Source organism: Phaethon lepturus, unplaced genomic scaffold (assembly GCF_000687285.1).
Source record: "Phaethon lepturus isolate BGI_N335 unplaced genomic scaffold, ASM68728v1 scaffold16271, whole genome shotgun sequence".
NCBI lineage: Eukaryota > Metazoa > Chordata > Aves > Phaethontiformes > Phaethontidae > Phaethon > Phaethon lepturus.
Window position 1 is genome coordinate 1 of NW_010519966.1, and position 21,184 is coordinate 21,184.

General features: G+C 36.7%; 1 protein-coding gene across 1 annotated transcript; it reads left to right on the top strand.

The window, feature by feature from the left end:
* The first annotated feature begins 206 nt into the window (after positions 1 to 206).
* Positions 207 to 14,066, top strand: ZNF800 (zinc finger protein 800). Its single transcript, XM_010297233.1, has 4 exons — positions 207 to 317; positions 2,563 to 2,658; positions 6,211 to 6,354; positions 9,259 to 14,066. Exons 1-4 carry the CDS (start codon positions 257 to 259, stop codon positions 11,022 to 11,024), a joined length of 2,067 nt encoding a protein of 688 aa, XP_010295535.1. The 5' UTR covers positions 207 to 256; the 3' UTR covers positions 11,025 to 14,066.
* Positions 14,067 to 21,184: the final 7,118 nt, after the last annotated feature.

Sequence of the window (21,184 nt, forward strand, 5' to 3'; positions counted from 1 at the left end):
CGGAGCAGCCGGGCTCGCCGCAGCGGCCGTCGCAGAGGGCGTTGTGAGACCTGCTGTAAACAATGGAAACTTTCTCCTGCGCGCAGGGTGCCGCTGCTCCTGGCCTGGTCCGGCCGTGCCGCCGTAGGAAGTGGGTGTGCGCGGTTAGCGCGCTCCCCAGCCGCCTGTCCTGGGTGGGGCGGTAACAGTTAATTTGCTTCTTTTAGCAGAAACGAGCTGCTGGATGTAGAAGGAAAGTAGGTCCTGCGCACAGAAAATGCCTCTAAGGGACAAGTGTTGTCAGACTGACCACCATCACCATGGATGCTGTGAGCCAGGTACAGTGGTGTGTGATGCTTTGGCTCTTTTACTTACCTCCTTCGTTAAAAGCTTGCAGAAACTGTTGTGATGTTGCAAATGTGCATCATTAGTAGTAGGTTGGAATACTAAAAGTTTCTGAATTTTTTTTGGTCACTTTTTTTTGATATCCTTGAACTGTCATGTTAAAATTATTTCAGGAAGATAGTTTCTCAGTTCCTGCAGGATTTGCAGTAACCCCCAAGCCACGACATGGGCATTGTATGTGGCGAGCAGAGGAAGGCAAGAAGTTGTGTAAAACGACTGGCCTTTTTTATTTGTAGAAAGTGTAATATTCTGCATTTTTTTTGTAAAACGACCTTTCCGGCAACCTGTTGCATTCTCTGCTTGTATTTTTACTTTACATCTTCTCTGGTGAACTTGAAGATCTTATTCTCAGAAGAGAAAAAAACCAAACCAAGTCCTGAAATGGCTCTTTGCATTCCACTGCTGTGTGAGGTGGAAGATGCCATCAGTGGAAAGTATAATGAATACTTAGAAGGTTCAGCCAACTTGCTAGATTTTTGTTGTAATTGTTCTGCCTAGTGTTAAAATTGGTAGCCTAAAAGGAAATTTGGTTCCTTTCTTGTTGCCTTGTTGTAGCGTTTGTTATTTGGATGCTTTCACTTGTGTTTTGAAAAGAAAGGCATCAGCTGGGGCAATTACTAGTTGAAAGCGTGAGCATGGCAACTTTGATAATGCTCCTTTAATTAAATGTAATTTTAGAGTAGGTATTGTTCAGCTAGTAGAAACATTTCTTTGGTTTTAAGATGAAATGGTTTTGAGTTGTTCTAATGCTTTAAAAAAGCTAAAATACTTTTCTTGCTTTACAAATAACAGCGATGTGTTATGTCTGCTTCACGTATGTCACTCCTCTTGATGTCAGTGGGTGTTGCACATGCATATTAGAGGCACTATACAAACCAAAATATACGATTTTGAAGAATAGGGAATAGGCAAGTAGAATACAATATGTCATTGTGTTAGAGATCCCCAAACGATTAGCTGATTTGTAATGGTTGTTATGTGTTCGTATATATAATAGTATATTATGGGGCCAGCATAGTTGGGTGGAGTGTTCATTCTATCGTTCTTTTCTTAGACTGCTTTTCTTTCTGATGTTCTTTTCAGCTTGAATTTATTTATAACCTTATATCTTTTAGAACAACTTTCCTGTCGAAGTGTGTTTAATCTATTTGCACTTGATATCTCTAAATAGTTTTATACTATGCCTCTACTGCTCTTTATCAAAAATAAATTTCATAGAGATGCTCAGTGCTTCATTTAAAAATGGAAACCTTACAATGGTTATTGTACAATTTAGCTTACAAAAATCAAACCAAATGGATAAGGTAGGAGCCGATTTATGAAGTACAAAGCTATTTATTTTGTCAATAAAAAATCAGAAAGACAACCAAGCAAATGATTTTGCAAGCACGTGCTTGAATAAGTGCTCTCATTCATTTAAATTTGATTTTCCCTAGGGGCAAAGTTTAATTGCCGTATGCATATACAGCAATGGAACGCTGTTAATTTTCATATGCATAAATACTGCATATTGGAATAACTAATCGTCCTGATGAATACATGTTTTAGTTTTGATAGATTTTACAAAGATTGTGATGTGGAATGAAACTTCAGAAATAAGGTATTACTTCAGCAGTTTGCTTGAACCAGAAGCATTTCTTGAATGTGGTTTTGTTGGTTGAAAATATTATAATAGCTGTTTTTGGTATGTACGACATAGTTATGCTTGTGCTCTTTTCTGATCATTGCTACTTTAAATTTGAATTCAGTGCTTAGGTGTGTACTGGCAGCATTGAAGTGGCGTAGTACACTGTGAAGTACAGTATTTGGTAATGCTTTTTTGTACATCTGTTTCAGTTTGAATGATGGGACTCAAGTAGGTTGTTCTGGGGAATTGCTTTAATTGATGGAAATTTCTAGTGTGTTAATTTGGTTTTATATATTTATGTGTTTTTGGTACATGTAACTTCGAATACACATTTTCTTTAAATAAATCAAAATGACAGCAAACTGTCAGAAGGTATCATGGCTGGAAAATTCAATACTGACTCTCTTTTAATTCAATGTATATGCAAATTTTGAGTAAGCCAAATTTCCCTGGCCTTTTTATCTAGTTTACTATATGCACAGAAAATCCATAACTTAATAAAAATCACCTGAGTGTTCTCTAACGGCTTATTATCCTTTTATATATTTCAGTGCATCTGTTGGAACCTGGTGATCCTCCATTATTACAGCAGCCTCTGCAAACATCAAAATCCGGTATTCAACAAATCATTGAGTGTTTTCGATCAGGTATGAAACTATGCCTGACTCTTAAGATGTTCATTGTCTTGTTATAAGAGTTGTGTATATTTAGTGTATTAAAATAACCAACCAAAGACTTTCTACATATTTGCAAACTATTTGTAGGTTTTTGGAGTTAGGTATTATATGAAAACCCTTATTAAGGGGAATAAAGTAGTGAAGACACAGCTCCTGCTGTATAGCTATCTTTCAGAAACATTAAAAATTAGTTTGTTGTTCTGCTTTTGTGTCATCCCTCCTGCTGTTATTAATGAGTTTATCCTAAAACTCCTGAGATTAAGAGAAAATTTAGTGTTTACCTTGAACTTTTTATAATTACTGTATCATGGTACTTTTAAGGTGTTCCTTGATTGCTTTCAGAAGGTGTAATGCACGGCAGTGAACCTAAGAGTAACCACTGAGTGTTTGGGTGAGCATGCCAGAAATGATTGAAACATTTAATGTTTCCTAGCTGTTTCTACGCTTCTGATATGGCAAACCAAACATTTTATTTTCACAACCCTTGGTGCAAGAACACAGCAGTTACTACAAAAATTAAAGCAATGTCTTTAATGCTACTGTCTATATGTTTCTAGATTTTTCCACATAGAGCTGTTCTATATATATATGAAATGTTTCATGTATAAATCATCGCTGGTATGTAATGGGATGCATGTCTGGGCTGAGCCTTGTAAAAGGGCACAATATTTAAGTTCTCCACTAGCATTTCAACAACTTAATACAAGAAGAAAAACTGGATGTGGGAGTCGTTATTAGTAACGTGTTTTAGTTTGGTTGAGACTGCCTAAGGCCTCAGATATGCATGGCAGGCTTCTTTCGCTTGAAGCAGATTCATGGAATCTCTACTGGTAATAGCACGAACTAGTTGCAAGTATTCTGTCTCTGGGTTACTTCCAGATTGTCCTCACAGGCAGGTGTTAGACTGATAGCTTACCTTGACATCTTCAGTCATCTGCTCCAGGGAGTTTGGACAGAAAGCAGAAGGACTTAGACCAAGGTTTTACTGGCTAGTTTTGAACAAGCAACATTTAATTATGGAAGGAAATTATTTTGATTCTTGTGGTAAAGAAATGGGGATTAAAGCCAGAGTGTTGTCCGTAACTATTTAAGCAGTTTTAGCAGAAACTTCTGTCATCCAAAGCATTAGGAATAACAGATTAATTTGAATACTTTTTCTAAAAATGAAATTGCTTGCTAAAAGCATAAACTTTGGTATTTTTGCCAGAGAAGTATTTGCAATAACCAATGTTCTGTAATGATTTCTTGTGACTATGATGTTATTCTAGCATTAACATTTACAAATATTAACAGAATTTGACAAGATATCACCTGCCCCAGTTAGATGTAACTACAAAATAGAGAAGGCTTCAGTAAGCTGGAGAGAACATATGCTGGCAGACGACTGACTGTTCATTGCCACAATCTGCAACTGGTGAAGAATAAGGAGATGATTTTTTTTTTTCTCTGCCTGCTGTGTCCACAAAACCAGTGGATGTTTAAATTTATTTGCTGTTTCCAGAAGTCCCTAAAGGTCTACAGTTTAATTCAAAAGGACCAATTATTGTTCTTACTCCTACCAGTGAAAAGCTTCATAGTTGCCTAAGGATGGTTTGAAGCCAGAGTGACTACCATGTGATCTAGTCTGACCTCCAGTATGTCATAAGTCCTTTAATCTCATCCAGTAATTCTTAAGCCAAATAATTTGGATGAGACAAAAACATTTCAGTCCTGAACGGAGACTGAAATATCAGTATAACAGGAGAGAGAACTGGGGCCTTGTGTCCCTTGATTGGGAAATAGTGGAGAATTAGATGATTTTTTTCTTTTGTTATGTTTGGGAGAGGGGTTTATGGCTAGGGCATACATTAACAGCATGGCCAAATTTTGGTTTATTGTGTGCTATCACCAAATTGGAGGCCTTTTGTCTGACTTATAGTTTGGTAACTTCCTGGAATTTTATCTATATGGAGCATCTTCGGTTTTTTTCAACTGGGTTTTTGTCAATGGTTTTCTTTATGTGCAGAAATTCAAATGTTGGTCGGTGAGATCTGAGCAAACAACTTGCTTTTGTGGGAACTCTGTACACTTTTTAAATTTGGGGTTTTCATTAAATCTAAATATTTGTCCAGTATTCTGTTTGTAAAAATACAGGTCAGATGAAACTGAGGTTAGTAACACTTGAAGGAAGAGTAGTAAGAGGAGAAGACAAGAGGTTAGGGCTGTGGCCCAGGAATGGCATAGGAGTGGACAGAAATAGGACGATAGCCTCAGATAGTCAAGTTTGGGTCCCATTTTTAAGCAATTTTTGAAGACGACACCGTGCTTTGCTAAAACTTGTTTGTAAAAAATTTTGTAGTACTGCTATTACACCAAGAAATAAAAAGTTGTCTTGGTAAGGCCCATTCATATTGAAGAACTATTAATTGTTATGAAATTATTAATATTTGAAAGAGTTTTGTTTAGGAAGTAGTTCTGCAGTGTGACTCTGAGTTTGATCTTTAAAAGGAATTCTTAAAAGAAGTGTCTGTGATGACAGAAGACTTGAACTTCTGTTTCAGCTTGAAGAATGTCTTCATGCTGTCTCATAGTTGTCTGATTTATTCTTGGTCCAGTTTCATTATATTTTTGCTTGGATTAATTTTGATTGATTTTGATTTGTTCCTTTATAAGAAGAAAATCAAGATAGAGAAATTAGCTGAATTTGGTTAGCTAGTGTTTCCTTCTAATTTGGAGAGCGTAAGTATTCATCATTTAGTAATCCATTGCTAATTGTAGGCATTACATTCATAATTTTCATGAGAGGGAAATGAAGGAGTAGGTTTGAAGTGTAACTTAAATTCTGAATCCTTTAGTTCTTTGAGGCTGGAGCTAGACTACATCAACAATGTTAGATCAAACTGTATCTTTGTGGATTTTTTTTTTTTTCAGTATACAATCTGTGATAGTCTGGACAACCTGCATATTTTGTCACACTGCGTATGTTTTAATAGAAGAGTTTCTGACTTAAATTATATGTATTTTCCTTTCAGCAGGCTGAAAATATGTCTACAGTTCTACTTTCTTGCCTAAGCATCATCATGCTGTTTTTACATGAAATAGCTCTATATATCCTGTTTTCCTAGCACCGTTCAATCAGCTTAAAGAAAAAAATACTGCAGGCCTCTTTAAATGTTCTAGGTGCTTATTCTTTCCTCTTGGGCAATTGTGTTGCAGCAGCCAGGTACGGTAGTATGGAATCCTTCCTAATGTTAGCTGTTAGTTTTTATTGTAAATCATCACACTCTTCCTGTAAATTGTAATGTGCATAATCCTTTACTTTTTCTTTTTTCTTTTTTTTTTTTTTTTTTTCCAAACTGGTCATATTTTCATAGTGAAACTTGAAGTATGTATCGTAAACTTACAGTGCAATGAAGTAGTATGAACAAAAGATAAAATGCTGTTACAGTTGTCATGTTTAAAATGTTTCCACTTTCATGGGATGGTGTGAATTAAAAGATGAACAGAAAACCTTCCTTAAGTGTAATGTTTCTTCTATTACAGGAACTAAACAACTTAAACATATCTTGTTAAAAGATGTGGACACCATTTTTGAGTGTAAATTGTGTCGGAGTCTCTTCAGAGGATTACCAAATTTAATTACTCATAAGAAGTTTTATTGTCCTCCAAGTCTCCAGATGGATGATAGTAAGTCTTACTAATTGAAATATTGAATAAAGCTATCTGAAGTTGAGAAACTTACCTTTCTGTACCATTTATACAAACACACCAGAAACAAAATGCAAAAAAAGAAGTGGAATTAAATTTCCATAGTAACTTATATAGATCACTCATGGTAGTAAAGAAGCTACAGCACTGACTTAATATGCATTAACAACTGAGACCCAAGTCAATGTCATGATTTGGATAGCTGGTTTATACATCCAAGCTTTTAATGGAGAGTGTCAGTGTTAACGCTTTTTATTCCTTCTTCCTCTTTTTCTTTATTGTCTTTTCCTTTTTACTGTGAAAGATACCAAAAAGTATGCCAAAGGACTAGGAGATTAATCTCATAGAAAAGTGTGGATCTAACAAGGCTTTTCAGTTTTAGGTCAGCATAGCTCTGATGGACTTCAGCTGGATCCTGTAAAGTGGCTTGGATCAATATCCATGATTTTCTCCTGTACTTGAGGAGTGCTCAGTGTCACAGATGGAATCCTTCAGTCTTACTCATCATGAAACACAGACTAAAAGTTCACCCTTTTCTTTAATGACCTATGCTTCAATAATACTATCTCTTTCCCATGACCTCACCTCACCTTACACTGTTTTAAGATATTCTATGTGATCATGCCTAGCCCACCACTTTTGTTGTAGAAATTAAACTTTATTATTAAAAGAAAGTAACTTAAATTATGAGGAAAAAATAAAGATGTACATTTTTATGGAAAAAGAAATTTATTAAAGTCTCATTCCAGTGATGACTCTTTGTTGATCTGAGTAAAGCTGAATAATTTGGAAGCGTGCCAGCTTTCAAAAATGTTTTGTAAAGCTTTCTAATTATCTTGATCTTGTAACTAGATCAATACAGGTGCAGTGAGGATTTTTCTTTCCAGATTAATGCCTTCCTGCCTCAATATTTCAAAAATTCAGATCTAAAAGCGATTTATGTAGGTGAATTTTCTCTCCCATTGTGTCAGCTAGTGTTGTAAAGGAGAAGGTGAAAAGACTAGTACTGTCACCTTCCTTAAATGAGTGTGCTTGGCCAGTTGCAGTCACAGACCTTCTCTGTGAAAAGGGATGAGTTGTGTTTTCAAAGCAAGGTTAGGAGTGCATCTGACTTAGATGCAAAAGTTTCTAAGCAAAATAAGATTACCCTGAGTAAAGACTTCCCATCCAGCTCCTGACTTTGTATCCTTTGTTTAGTTGGCTGGTTAGCTTTCGTATTTCACTGTTCGCTAGGAGGGTTGCAAATGAAGAGAATAATACTACATGCTCTGAATAAAACTCTATAAATACTTAGTTTTATATAAAATGGAGTATGATTTTTCTTGAATAAAGTGGGGGTTTTTTTCAATAAAGAAAAGAGAGTAAACAAGAGGTAGGAGTTCAGCATCTCCATGGTGAAAAATTGCAAAGACTATTCCCTTATGACTTTTTTGAGATGTAATCTGTTAGTGTAGTTAAGTAGTCTGAGAAGGTGCTATAAAATAGGAAGGACTTACTACCCTTGATAAAAATTATACAGATAGTCCCATTTGAAACTGACTGCAAAAGCTGTTAAAAATTCAGTGTTAAAAGGTGGGTTCTGATCAGCAAAACAGCGTATTTCTTGTACTGACACTTCTTTCATGTATTGCTGGCAGTGTGGAAGGAATAATGCTGACTAAGTGTGAGTTTTTAATTAGCTGTTACCAGGCATTACATCTTCAAATCATTGTGGATAATTTTGAACTGTATCATCTCAGTGCCTCACCTTTTTGCTGTAGCACCCTGACTTCATAGTTATGCCAGTGCAGGTGCTTAGTGGATCATGCTGGGAACTAGATCACTGAACTAATCTGGCATATAAAACCAGGATATTGCTGAGGCTTGTAAATCATGAATGACATGAAGGCAAATGGGAGCAATTATTTAGGTTTTTTTAGATAATACAAACACTCTGGGGTATCCATCAAAATTATCACACAGTAAAATTTCGAGTGTTTCTGGTAAAACAAACAAAACCCCACCACTTAACATTGTGGTAGCCAAGAACATAAATACTTCAAAAGCATTTGAATAAACTTTTTGGAAACCAGGTGATTTTTAAACAGTAATTAAATGCAAATTTCAGCTTGAGAAGTTTACTGACATCAGACAAACAAGGAGAATTCCTGTATCTATCTTTCTTGCTTTTTAAGTCTGCTCCAACTCATCAGGGCAGAACACAGGATGAACCTTTGGTGATCCTTGGCTCAGTTTTTATTTTTTTGAGAAATTAGTACAGTTTTTTTTCACCTGAATTATACAGGATTTTTCTGTCCTTAACATTTACTGTCTTTCTGTATCACTGAGCCTATTAGCTCCTTTGGTATTACTAAAAGGTTTCCCTGTCACAGAATTCAAGTTCTCTCTTATCTACTTATATCTTCATGCAGTGCTCTTTCTTAAGGACTGTTCAGAATTCAGAGAAGAGCTTATTTCCAGAGTTAGGTTCCTTTATTGAGAATGCCCGTTTGCAGCAGCAGGAAAATCAGTTTCTAGTGATACTTTTGGCTTAGTTGCACACTTGCAGAACAAACTCCGTCATACGACACTATTTTTGCAATGGATATAGATTTTGAAAGATCAGTTTAATTGCAGGTGACCTGATTTTTAGTTTAGGTGGCTTTCGTGTTAGCACGCTAGGAGAGTGTACTTCCAATATTGTCTTTTAATAAAAAAGTAACTTGTACCGACTTGAGAACAATGATTATGCAAAGCCTCTAAATATAAATGGTCAGAAAAATAGTACAAATAGATTTGTGCAAATTTGGTGACCGAGTTGACACAGTGGTTAAAAGATACTTTGAAGTTTAAATAATTTGAAATTACCAAATCATTAAAAAATGCCTTTGCATCTTTTCACAGACCTCCCAGATATAAATGATAAACAGAGTCAAGCCATAAGTGACCTCCTGGAAGCAATCTATCCAAGGGTAGATAAGCAAGAATATGTAATTAAATTGGAACCTATAGAAAGTAATCAGAATGCTGTATTTCAGTATGTATCAAGGACCGATAGCCCAGATGAGAACATGGAAAGTAGTAGTACCCCTGATCAAGCTCCAGTACAGGTACAGGAACCCAGCACTGAGCAACCCAAGACTGTTTCAGCTCCAGCCCCAGTCCTAGCTGGGGAGACTGTAGAATTACCTCCTGCTGATCCCATTACAAACAAGGTGATGTCTACTCCTGAAGAACAGCCACCCGCCGTAAATTCTGAGTTGGACTCTCTGGATAATTCTGATTTTGGCCACCAGTTGATATGTTGCCTTTGTAGGAAAGAATTTCATTCCAGACGCAGTGTACGCCGGCACATTCGAAAAGTGCACAAAAAAAAGATGGAAGAGCTAAAGAAGTACATAGAAACAAAAAAGAAACCAAACCAGTGCTCTGTGAAAGGACGAAATAAGAATGTTCTTGTAACATTAGGTAGAAGTTGTCCTGTATGTTATAAATCATTTGCTACAAAAGCCAACGTAAGGAGGCATTTTGATGAAGTTCATAGAGGATTAAGAAGAGATTCCATTACTCCTGATATAGCTACAAAGCCTGGGCAACCTTTGTTCTTGGATACAGTATCTGCTAAAAAATCTTTTAAGACCCGAAAACAAAAGTCGTCTTCAAAGGCTGAATACAATTTAACTGCATGCAAATGCCTTCTGTGCAAGAGAAAATATAGTTCACAAATAATGCTGAAAAGGCACATGCAAATTGTTCACAAGATAACTCTTTCTGGAAAGAACTCTAAAAGAGAAAAAGGACCCAACAATACTGCCAATGGCACAGAAATAAAAGTAAAAGTTGAACCAGCAGATTCTGTAGAACCTTCACCCCCTTCCATTGCCCTTTCTCCACAGAATGAATTAAAAGGAACAAATCATTCAAATGAGAAAAAGAGCACACCGTCAGCACAGAAAAATAAAGTTAAACAGGATCCTGAAAACCCTAAACCAACTTCTAAATCAACCAGTAAATCAACCTGTAAATCAACTGCTAAATCAACCTCTAAATCAACCAATGCATCTGCTGCAGGTGGCCAGCAAAAAACCAGGAAGCCAAAACTTTCAGCTGGCTTTGACTTCAAGCAGCTTTACTGTAAACTCTGTAAACGCCAATTTACTTCTAAACAGAACTTGACAAAACACATTGAATTACACACAGATGGAAATAACATTTATGTTAAATACTACAGGTGTCCACTCTGCTCTTATGAAACACGTCGCAAACGTGATGTGATAAGGCATATAACTGTAGTTCATAAAAAATCACCACGCTACCTTGGGAAAATAACTGCAAGTTTAGAAATTAGAGCAATAAAAAAGCCAATTGATCTTGTTCTAAATAAGGTGACAAAAAGAGGCCCTCAGAGGGATGAAACAAAACAGATTGGTTCAAAACAGGATGTCACCTCTAATTCTCCCAGTAAAAAGTATGAAGGAGCTGATGTTGGCATTGAAGTAAAAATAACAAAAAACTTTTCTCTGCATCGATGCAATAAATGTGGGAAAGCATTTGCCAGAAAAGCTTTTCTAGAACATCATAAGAAAACCCACAAAGCAAATGTATCTCATTCACCTGAAGAAAATAAAACCAAAGGCAGAAGTACAAGATCTAAAGCTGTTGTCTGGTGAGGAAAAAGAAAAAGTGTTTTGTCTTTTTTTTTTTTAGCAAAACAAACCCACTGCCTTTCTTTAGCTGTTGTTGATTTGTTGCTGAAAACATATTTTTCCATAGATATTACGGTTTAGCAGATTAAATACTAAGGTAGATGTCAAATTTGTTTCTTAAGTTTTGTTTTTAGTGCTTTGGAAAAGAGTTAATTTCTAAATTTGTCACTGTAGGAAGTTGGAATAGAATAGAGATTGAACTGTACCAAGTCAACTCTTTAAATTGTCTTAAGGCATCTATTGTAATCAAGCTAGTATACGTACATTGCTAAAATAGTAATTTTTTAAAATTAACAATACTTTTGTTTGGTTTGAATAACTTAACCTGTTAATGAACTTCTCTGTGACTCAGTTGAAGAAGTACTAAATGTACTACAGTAAAAGCTGTTGATGGAAAAAATCTCTATGAACTTACTGGGATTATCATCTGTGCATTTATTTTAATTTTTTTTTGTTTGTTTTAATGTGTATTACCTATGCCTGGTCAACAAAAGGACGTAGAATAGTTCTGTAATTTGGATACTTAATTGCTTTGATTTAAAATCGGTATGAGTTCGGTGTCCACAAACACCTTTAAAATCATCAAATTTAGGATTTGATTCTTTTAATGCTTATTTATGTAAGCACAGGTTTGGACACTTGTGGTCATTTAGTTTTTAAAGAGTTCGAGTCTCATCAAGAATTTTTGTTTTAAGCCTAAATATGTGTAGAAGTCTGGACAAGAGTTTTCTGAACTTCTGCTTATATGGTACTCTGGGATTTTTTTTACTCTGAAAGGATTGTATTTGTAGTTTCTCAGTTTTCCATGACCTTCATGTTAAAGACGAACTATTTTCAAAAGGACCTTTAAAAAAGGAAATTATGTACACGGTCAGTTTGTATTTCAGAATGACCGACTGATGCCTGAAGGTTGGGGGATTGTACAAAAATTTATAATGAAGAGAGACAGTAGCGATACCTGTAAGAGTTTTTAACATCCTTATTCAGAATTATCTTTCTAGCATATTTGGTGAAAAGAAAACCAAGTGTATGTGCCTTGTTCTATACTTCAGCTCTGAAATGCTGTTTCCAAGGAGGTAATTTGATTTGAGTTCAGCTTTCGTAGTGAATTGCCATCTAGCTACGTTAAGTTGTAATCTCGTGCTTTTGTGACTTCGTAATAAATGCTGGCTAAGTGGGACAGAACTTCAAAAATGAACTGAGCTGGACCCTGAATTATGCTGAATTTAAGAGGAGGAGTGACTTCTGCATTTTGATCAAGAATTAAAAATTTAGCCTTGTAAATTATTTATGTTGTGTAATTTAAAACAGAATTTTATGGGTAAACTCAAAGTATTAATTTATTCCCATTTCTCCTCAGATAGGTTCAAGTGATGTTCGGAAAGTTTGGAGTTCATTTGAATGAAAAAGACTTTAGTTTGTTGTTGTAACCACTAATATCTTGGTAGTGGTACTGTAAGGAGGAGACATTTTCATAAGCTGTTATTTTCTTACTAAATTAATAACTATTCTGACTGCTTGTAGGACAGTGCCTCCTCCCAAAACACTGAAGTAGTTGAAATGCACATGTGCTTCTAAATTAGCAGTTATCTCTGTGCAGTTGAGGTTTGACACAGTATAGAATGAACTTCCTGAAATTAAAAAAAGTACAGAGGCAAGTTAATGAACAGCAGCTTTGGAAGAAGATTTTTGTTCCTCATTTAGGAAATCCTCTTCAAATAGCTCATCGTGCACACTGGTCCTCCCTGGTAGTGCTAATTGATGAACAACTCAAATTTTTTTGTGATACCCTACTTTGGCAAGTGTTGTATTTTATACTGTTTTAAATTTATTACAAATGAATGTATAAGAGCAAACAATGTAGTGTATATTGGCTGAATTGTACTAATTTTTAGTATTTGACATAACATCAGTTAGTTCATATTGACTAATTTCCCAGTTCTGGGACATTCTGAATTTCACTGTACTGGAGTTGCTTCAAAGATCTCCATTTTGTTTCCATATGTGGTTCATAGGAAAACTTTGTAAACATTTAGGAGGTTTACAAGAATATCCACATTCCTCTATTCTTTAATTTTTAAGAAAAAATTGTACACAAGCACTTTAATGATAGTTGCAGTTTATTTTTTCATTTATTTTTTGAAAGATCAACACACTAATGTTAATATGAAGGTAGTGAATATTTGCTGATGTATTATAGACAGACAATCTGTGCACAACCACTTATAATGTTAGCTTATTTCATTAAATATTAATAAAAAGGGAGGATAGTATGGGAGAAACTCAAAATATTTTTTCTCTCGGGATCATGAAAGACCACTATAGGTAGCACTTGACTTTGTATAACTTGGAAAATGTTTTAGATACCTTTTTTTAACCTTTTAATCAAGATTGTAGTAAAACAGTTGCATGCCTACCATTATAAAATTCTTGGCAGGTTTCATGCGTCAGTGGTTTGGGGTTATTTTTGGGTTTGTTTTTGTTTTGTTTTTTTTTTTTACTTTTTAGGAAATACTTTGTTTAGTGATTTGTGTCAAATTGCTACAATTTGAAAGGTATTGTACATCAGAAGAAATACCATGTTTTTTATATAGGTTCACTCCCTTACTTAGGGAGGTGCCTCGTGTTCATATATACTTTTTGTATAAAATATATCTAAAAATGTTGATCACAAGATCAGGAGTAAAAATACTTTTATGAATAGAGAAATATTTGGCCCTGTTAGTGCATTGCACTAAAAATACTGTGAATGGGAACTGGACTGTAGCTGTTGCTCAAAATGTTCTATATTGAATGTACATGCTTTTGTTTGGATAAATGTACTGTATTTGATGGAAAATAAAGCAGACTGGAAATCACTTTTAAATGTGCATAAACAAAAAGATGCCGTGTTTGTAAACCTGGAATGTATATCACTCCGCAGTCTGAAATGACAATGTTTGCATTTTTGTAAAGTTACTCTTTGATCACTGAAACTAGTTGTTTGTAATATTCTGTTGTAATAAATTTTTTGTTGTTATTAAAAGTTTGGCACTTGTGGAGTGTACGCTTCTCCACACTGGTGGTTGACCCTTACTATATATTTAGAAAACACTTGTAGATACTGGCTTTTTGTTCCTTGTAAAGGTATCTTTTCCTTTACTGAGCAAAGCTTGTTTTTTTATTATCCTTTTATTATCCAATATTAATATTGAAGGAGATGGGCTATGCTGGTTTTTTAATCAGAAAATAGGATTACCTAGTTTTGCATTGCAAATAATGTTGGTGGCCATCTAATGTTACTTCTTTTTATGTTTGGAATATAAGAAGAGAACTACCGTAATCTATGTTTATTCTTTTGTGAAGGAAGACATCAAGCTATTTATGTAAATGCATTTTAACTAATGTTCCCAAATGCCTGTGGATTAAGATTAGGAAATTAAAATGCAGGAGTAGTGATAGAATAACTGTTCATTTCTCAGCTAATCCTTGTGATTTCTGCTGTCCTGGGTAAGTATGCAGTCTGCATCTTGAAATATGTGGAGGTGAAGTTACTCTCTTTTCAAAGGTAAGCTTGCTTCTAAAGGATCTCCAGTTCTGCATCCATGTAGATAAACAGAGCTATAAAATTGTTTTGTTCTACTTGAAGCTTTGGGTAGTGTATTTCTTCTTAAAGATTTGACTTAATACTTTGTAATTGCCACAACTTTTTTTTTAAATATCTTCCCATGAGTTTAAGTGTACTGGGTAGCTCTTTTGAAGCACAAGTCTCCTTTTCATTCTGACTTGTGGAATAGCTTTATTTTATCTTTTTCCAATAACAAAAATAAATGATTTGCTTATGATGGACTTGTTCAATTTAGTGATTTTTTTTTTTAATCTTTCCTTGCAACCATCTTGAATGGGAGGAAACAAAAATTTGAAGGGAAAAGGATTGCTAATTACTGCTTTTAATCCACAGAATGCATATTTTTTGACAAATCCTGAAAAGTTGTAGTAAAGCTTTGAATATAGTCAGGATCCATGTGGGCACTTATCTGTGGGGTTACACATTAATGTGTCTGGGTATGAGTTTTTAATTAAGATGCAGTCTTGCATCATTGATAAGGCACATTGGTTTGGCTCATTTTGCTTGGATTAGCTAAAGACAAGTGTAAATCCTAAGTGGGCCTTTAGAATTACGGTTGAGTCTTGTTAAAGAGATTTTTATTCAAATGAGTATGAGATACCTTACAGAAAACTTTGAGGGTGATCTAAGTATTCTGTGTGGAAGCCTGTCTTTTTTTTTTTAACTGATGCATATCTTCTAATGCTAAGGCTTTGAGGGGCTAGCTTTAATTGATGTGAAATCTTGCATAAACAATAAGTGAAACTCAGTGATACTGGAGGCATCAGACTTGCTGAAGCCTAGTAACCACCACCTTTTCTTTAGCTAATCATCTCTCAGCTGAGGGTGTCTGGTCTTCCTGGTTTTATTTTTTTGTGTTTAATTTTGGAGTGTTTCTATGTTTTACTTGTCTTTTCTGTCTGGAATTTTAGATTCCAGGGCTTGAAGTCCTTGTAGTGTTTGGTCTCCTTAATTTTATAGAAGAATTAAAGAAAACTGTAGCTTAGATAGTTGATGGTCATTATCACCATTTGTTTTTTGATTGGCTTCTGCTGGGATGGACTTAAAGCTGCTATGTGAAGGATTTGTGTGACTGGTCAAGTGCCTGAAGTACTTTGAAAACCAGGTCAGTTTTGACTGATGGCTGAAAGAACTGTGGGTAGGTATTTCACATCATTCCCTTTTGCTGAATAGTGAAATAAAACAATTCGTTTACCACAAAGGTAGACCAGTATGTTGGCTGGGGGATGAGGGGTGGAGAAGAATGGGACCTCAGTAATTACATTGATGGAGAACCCCTGGTGTTTGTACTAACAAGGAGACTTTCAAGAGGGACCTCTGGCTGGGTGTAAAGGTTCTCCACCCATCTTGAAAAGGGGAGTGGAGAGGAAGGGAATGCTGGGGAATATGCTTTAGTTCCCCTTTGTAGGGAGCTTGCTTCCCAGAGTATCCTTCAGTTACAGTCTTAAAGTAGTAATTTCATAGACACGAAGGGGAATGTAATTTAAAAAGTTAGGGTTGTTTGAGTTCATCAGTTGCTTTGGGGATTGGCAAAATATTGGTAATCTTAATAGTAAGTGCTGTATAGTTGGAACCATGTCTCAAATGAGGAAACAATATGGACTTTGGAGGATTTAGTGGGAAATGAAGGTAGCCTGAGCCTTTGGTAGCACATAGAGCAAATACGTTTTTCTTCAAAATAGATTAAACTATGTACTGTTTCACTGTGTTGCCAGGAGCAATGCAGGCATGGTTGTTGTGAAGTCTGGCTGAGGAGTGTGTGCTCTTTTATCTTGCTATAATGTTATTCTTCAGAAATAGATTTTATAGTGTTTTTACCTCAGTTATAAGTAGGATTGAGGTTCTCTGTGTCGGTGATCCACTGCACTAAATTTATTAGAATCTGGTAATACCGGTATTTTTTTGTTGTGATGGTGGTTGTTTTCCTGACATTTCAGTCTAAGGCAACTTGGATTTACCTGGTTTGTCCTCTCAGCACAAACCTTTCCGGAGTAATAGCTAGCTCAGCTCTCCTGGCTGAACTGGATTTGCTCTTTCACATTACTTACGTGCTTTGATCCTGGGAGTCAGCCACTTTATTAGGGGCAGAACAGTTTGCTTTGATGATCTTCCCACAACCGTTGATGTTGGCTACAAGAGTTCAGTGGGCTCTGGGGCAGAACATAGACCAAAAGCACAGTCTGGGGTTTGCAGCATATCGTGTGTGCACGTGCTTTTTTACACCTTTTTTTCCCCTCTCTTGCTCAGATGTTCTGTTCTCCAGGATGTTGTGGTTTACAGTTCTCCTCAGCTTGTGACTTTCTGCAGCAAACAAAGGGATGAGTAAGATGGTTTAAAGTCACTGTCTTGTGGCAAGGCACGTCGGTTGCAGCTTAGACTTAAAATAGATGTGGATGTGCAAAATACAGTAATCAATTTCCTTCATAACAGTTATCATAAAATAATATCTAAATCTGAACTGTCACTCTCTCTTTGAAGAAATGTAACTACCTAAGAGTGAACAAACCTAAAATGGACACATTCCATCCTTTAAATGTATAAGGCTGCATTTTCCATCAAAAATACATTAATGATACTGACAGGTAACGAGATCAATAATTGCTCTCAGATATAAAAGTGGGAACAGCTTTCCAAATTCATCAAGACATTTCTCTGCATGGTGTCAAACTGGTGGTAGATTAGGTGGTGTCTGGGTTCACAGGGTTTAAGATCAGGTGTCTGTGCTGGCTCAGGGTACTTGTTCCTGTTAGTATAAATGAAGAAAACAAGGTGCACCTCTTTTTATTAATTCTCAATAGGTAAATGTGGACATTTGCTCCTCAGAGAACTTTTGCATATGGTAGACTCCTCTGTGCTATTTTATAATTTTTTCTGTGTATATCTGGGACTTGGGAATGGATAAAGGTACAAGTTTTGACATGCAAGTAAGGATCTTCTTGGTATGCTGACATGGAATTGTGCATGTGTAGCACATCAGTAGGAAAATGAGGACGTTGAAAGAATGTTGATGGGCTACTTGGGGAGAATTTAGATAGCAACGCTGAGGTATGTACATCCATCTTTAAATGATGGAGTTGAGTTGACCAGAGCCTTGAGGTGAAAGTGTCCCACATTTTCTTTTAAATGGTTACAAAAGCAGCCTTCCAGCCGGTGAGATATGGATGCTATAGAACACAAAATATTAAAGTAGAGGAATAATGCTTTGTATTGGAACAGAATTTGCCAGTTTAAAGGTAAAAAACGTTGAAAAATGAAGCTGCTTCTGCCCTCTTTGCATGCAGGTGTCATTCTTTCTAGTATGAGCTAACTTTCAGTGTTTTTCTAGTTTGCACCAACTGCCTGCTGCCTCTCCTGAGGTTTATCAAAGACTCTTTTCCACCATGACTGTAGATTTTCATTTTGCTGCTAGTCTTTTGCTTCTCTCTGAAGTCCGCTGGTGGTGTTGCAGGCTCCCTCCTTCCCATGTTTGTCCAGCAGCCTGAAGGCATCTCCCAGCTGACCATGCTCAGTTATCCTTAGGGAAGGAGCAGTAGAAGTATCCTCTTCCTTGCTTCTGCTTGCTGAGGGCAGTGGCAGCAGTTGTCCTGTTGTGTATGTTTGTTTTTTTTTAATGTAGCCTATACATTACCTGTGTCCTCACTGCTTGGGGATGGAGCTATCATGGAGAACCATTTGGAGACTGATAGCAAAGCAGAAACCTGCCTGTGATGGGCAACTTTGGTGATATGCACTGACTACCCTCCTCTCTCCTCTTCATGTCCAAAGTTAGAATTACCTCTGGTAAACCTATGACTCCTGTAAATGTCCTTCTGAGGGAACTGTCTCGCCCCTTGTGATGTTTTGCTATGAAGACAAGACAGTAGGTATGCACTGTCTTTGGTCCTATCATTTGAAAGTAGGTCCCACTAATAACAGTAGTGCCAAGGTGGACTGTTCTGATTTGAGTCTTCAAGAATTTAACACACTCTTCCTACAGTCTGTGCTTGGGGGCATCCTGGGAACATTGTAAGCATTTGCAGGGGGGTTGGTTGTTTGGGGGGTTTGTTGTTGTTGGTTTTGGGTGGTTTTATTTTTTTTGAGAAAATGTTTTTTCTTCATGAAAAAGTTAACTCTCTTTACCCTTGACTAAGTATCTGTCTGGGTCCTATTAAGGTGATTGATCCATTTTAAGTATATTGTGTTAATAATTTCAGAACACTGAATGCCTCAGGTAGATGCACAAACATCTTTTAAAGAGTTTTGGCTGCAGTTGCCATTCCTAGAAACTGAAGCCAACCTTTTGATATTGCAGAGCCCTGTAAGTGAAAATGCTTGCAGCTGGTATAGGAAGTACGTAGGAAACGTGCTTGGAAATACTAACAAATTAAGCGTTATGAAAATTGTTTTCCACACTTAAAAGATTGAAGGGGCTATTTTCTTAAATGTCAGTAATGTCTAGAAGCTCAGGCTGGGATCATTTCCATTGATGCAAGCCACAGTTTTTCAGTGTAACAGCATGCAAACATCTCATAAATTGTATTTCATCTGGCTGTTGCTGTTCTCAGTTACAGTTTAATTATCATTATTTCATGATTGTAACTTTAGAATTTGCTTTTCTGGTGTTTGAGGTGATATTAGAGATATTCCACTTTGAAGAGTTTTTTTCAAATTTTTGTTTTCATCTTTTAGTTTACAGTCATCAGGATGCAATGATAGGATGTTTGTTTCCTTGTCTTACCTCTCTGTAAATGTTAAGTCAAGTAACTGCTTGCAGCAATGCAGAGTCAGGTACTTAGTTAGGTGTGAGACTTCCTTTCAAAAAGAAATTTCATCTTGGAAAAACATGTACTGAGAAGCATGGAGGATACCTTTGTGAATGCACGCCCAGCCATGGACTGACCCATGGTGGTAGGAAAGTATTAGCATTCTTGGCTTCAAAAACAGACTAACAGGCTAAGTTAGTTAAAGTTAGCTAAAAGTAGTAGAATCCTTAAGAGATTTTTTAACAAGTTTTGGGAGACAAGGCTTAATATGTGAGTAAGGACCTCTTAAAGGAGGAAAGTATAAAACTAGGTAGCTATGATAGCTACAGTAGCACAGCTACAGGACAATGTTCTCATTCTTTCATAAAAAGCCTCTTCCCTTATCTAAGGTTCTTGCTGTCTTTTTTCTCTTTCCATCAAGTAGTGAGATGGTCATCTTCTTACTCAGCTGTGTAGTCCCCAGTCCAATTTTTAACACTTTACTGTTTGCCTGTGGTTTAGTTATGCTGAATTATTATTGATCTGCTTATTGTTTTAGCTTCTTTAAACACCTTGATTTATTGGAAGTAGGATTAATTTTTTTTTTGGTTGGTTTTGAAAGCTGTTTTGAGACCACTTGGCATTTGATAGTGTTGGGTCAGTGATTTTTTTTTTCTGGAGAGACATACAAACACCACTGATTTGGGAGTTTAAATTTTGGTTATGGAGTCTCCTAGAAGGGGATTGTGAAAAAGCAAGGTGGAGCAGGGAGAGATCCAGTGTGGATTCTCTTATATTTTTGCCTTTAAAAATAGATTAGAGAAAGAGTTGCCAGGAGTTATGTTTCTCACCCTGCACTAGGCACCTAGTAAATGGCTTGAGATCTTCAGGCCCTAACGAGCCCTATTTTCCTCACTGTTTTTGTATGCCTGAATCAGAAGTGAAGGGCTTATTTTTCTCATTTTTTTTTTTCAGGTGAGGTTTGGTGCCCTTGAATTGTTTTCTTCATAGTCATTAACTTGTTCTGAGTGGGTGAATGGTAGCACGTAACTAAATTCAAGTTATTATGAAATGCTGGTTTCTCCTGTTCTGAATGGGCTTGCTGCCTGTGGAGCTGCACCTTCTTTTTATATTTGGAGCAAAAATAAATGAATAAATGAATAAAATTCAGCAGAGTAACTAGGAGACTATGGTAAGATTCATGAAAGCGCTTGCGGCTGGTGCATTTGTTTGAACTGCTTTACACTAAGTGCATGTGAGAGGAACAGGGTAATTCCTGCCCTGTGGCATTCACAATCTTAAAAACTCATTTTGTCTTCACTTTACTTTGGTATAAAGAATGAAGGGCTTCGGGCAAGTGGCTTGTGTGTGAACAGGAAGGGAACTGGGGCTGTGGTTATTATTAAGCTGTGTCTATCTACTGCCATGTCCTCTTCCCCAGACCAGGGAGATGTCGGGAGAGGAGTGGGAAGACCCTGAGCCAGGAAGGAATCTGGCTGTTGGAGCGGTGGCTGCAAACAGAACAGCAGAAAATCTTGGGGTGAGGGGTGGGCATGAAGAAAACTGGGCAGAGCAGCTCGGAGCCCGTGAGGGATAAGGCTTTCCAGGTGCAGCAGGTGCCAGGTCCCCAGTGGCTTTCGAGCAGAGAGCCTGAATGTGGATGGGGAGCTGGTTCAAAGGAAACCCAGTGATGCCTGGAGCCCACGTGCACCTCTAGGTCTTTTCCTAGGCTGGAAAGGGCGAGGTGGGCAGTCGGACTGCATCATTGGGCGAAGCCACCGAGGCGAAGGGCTACG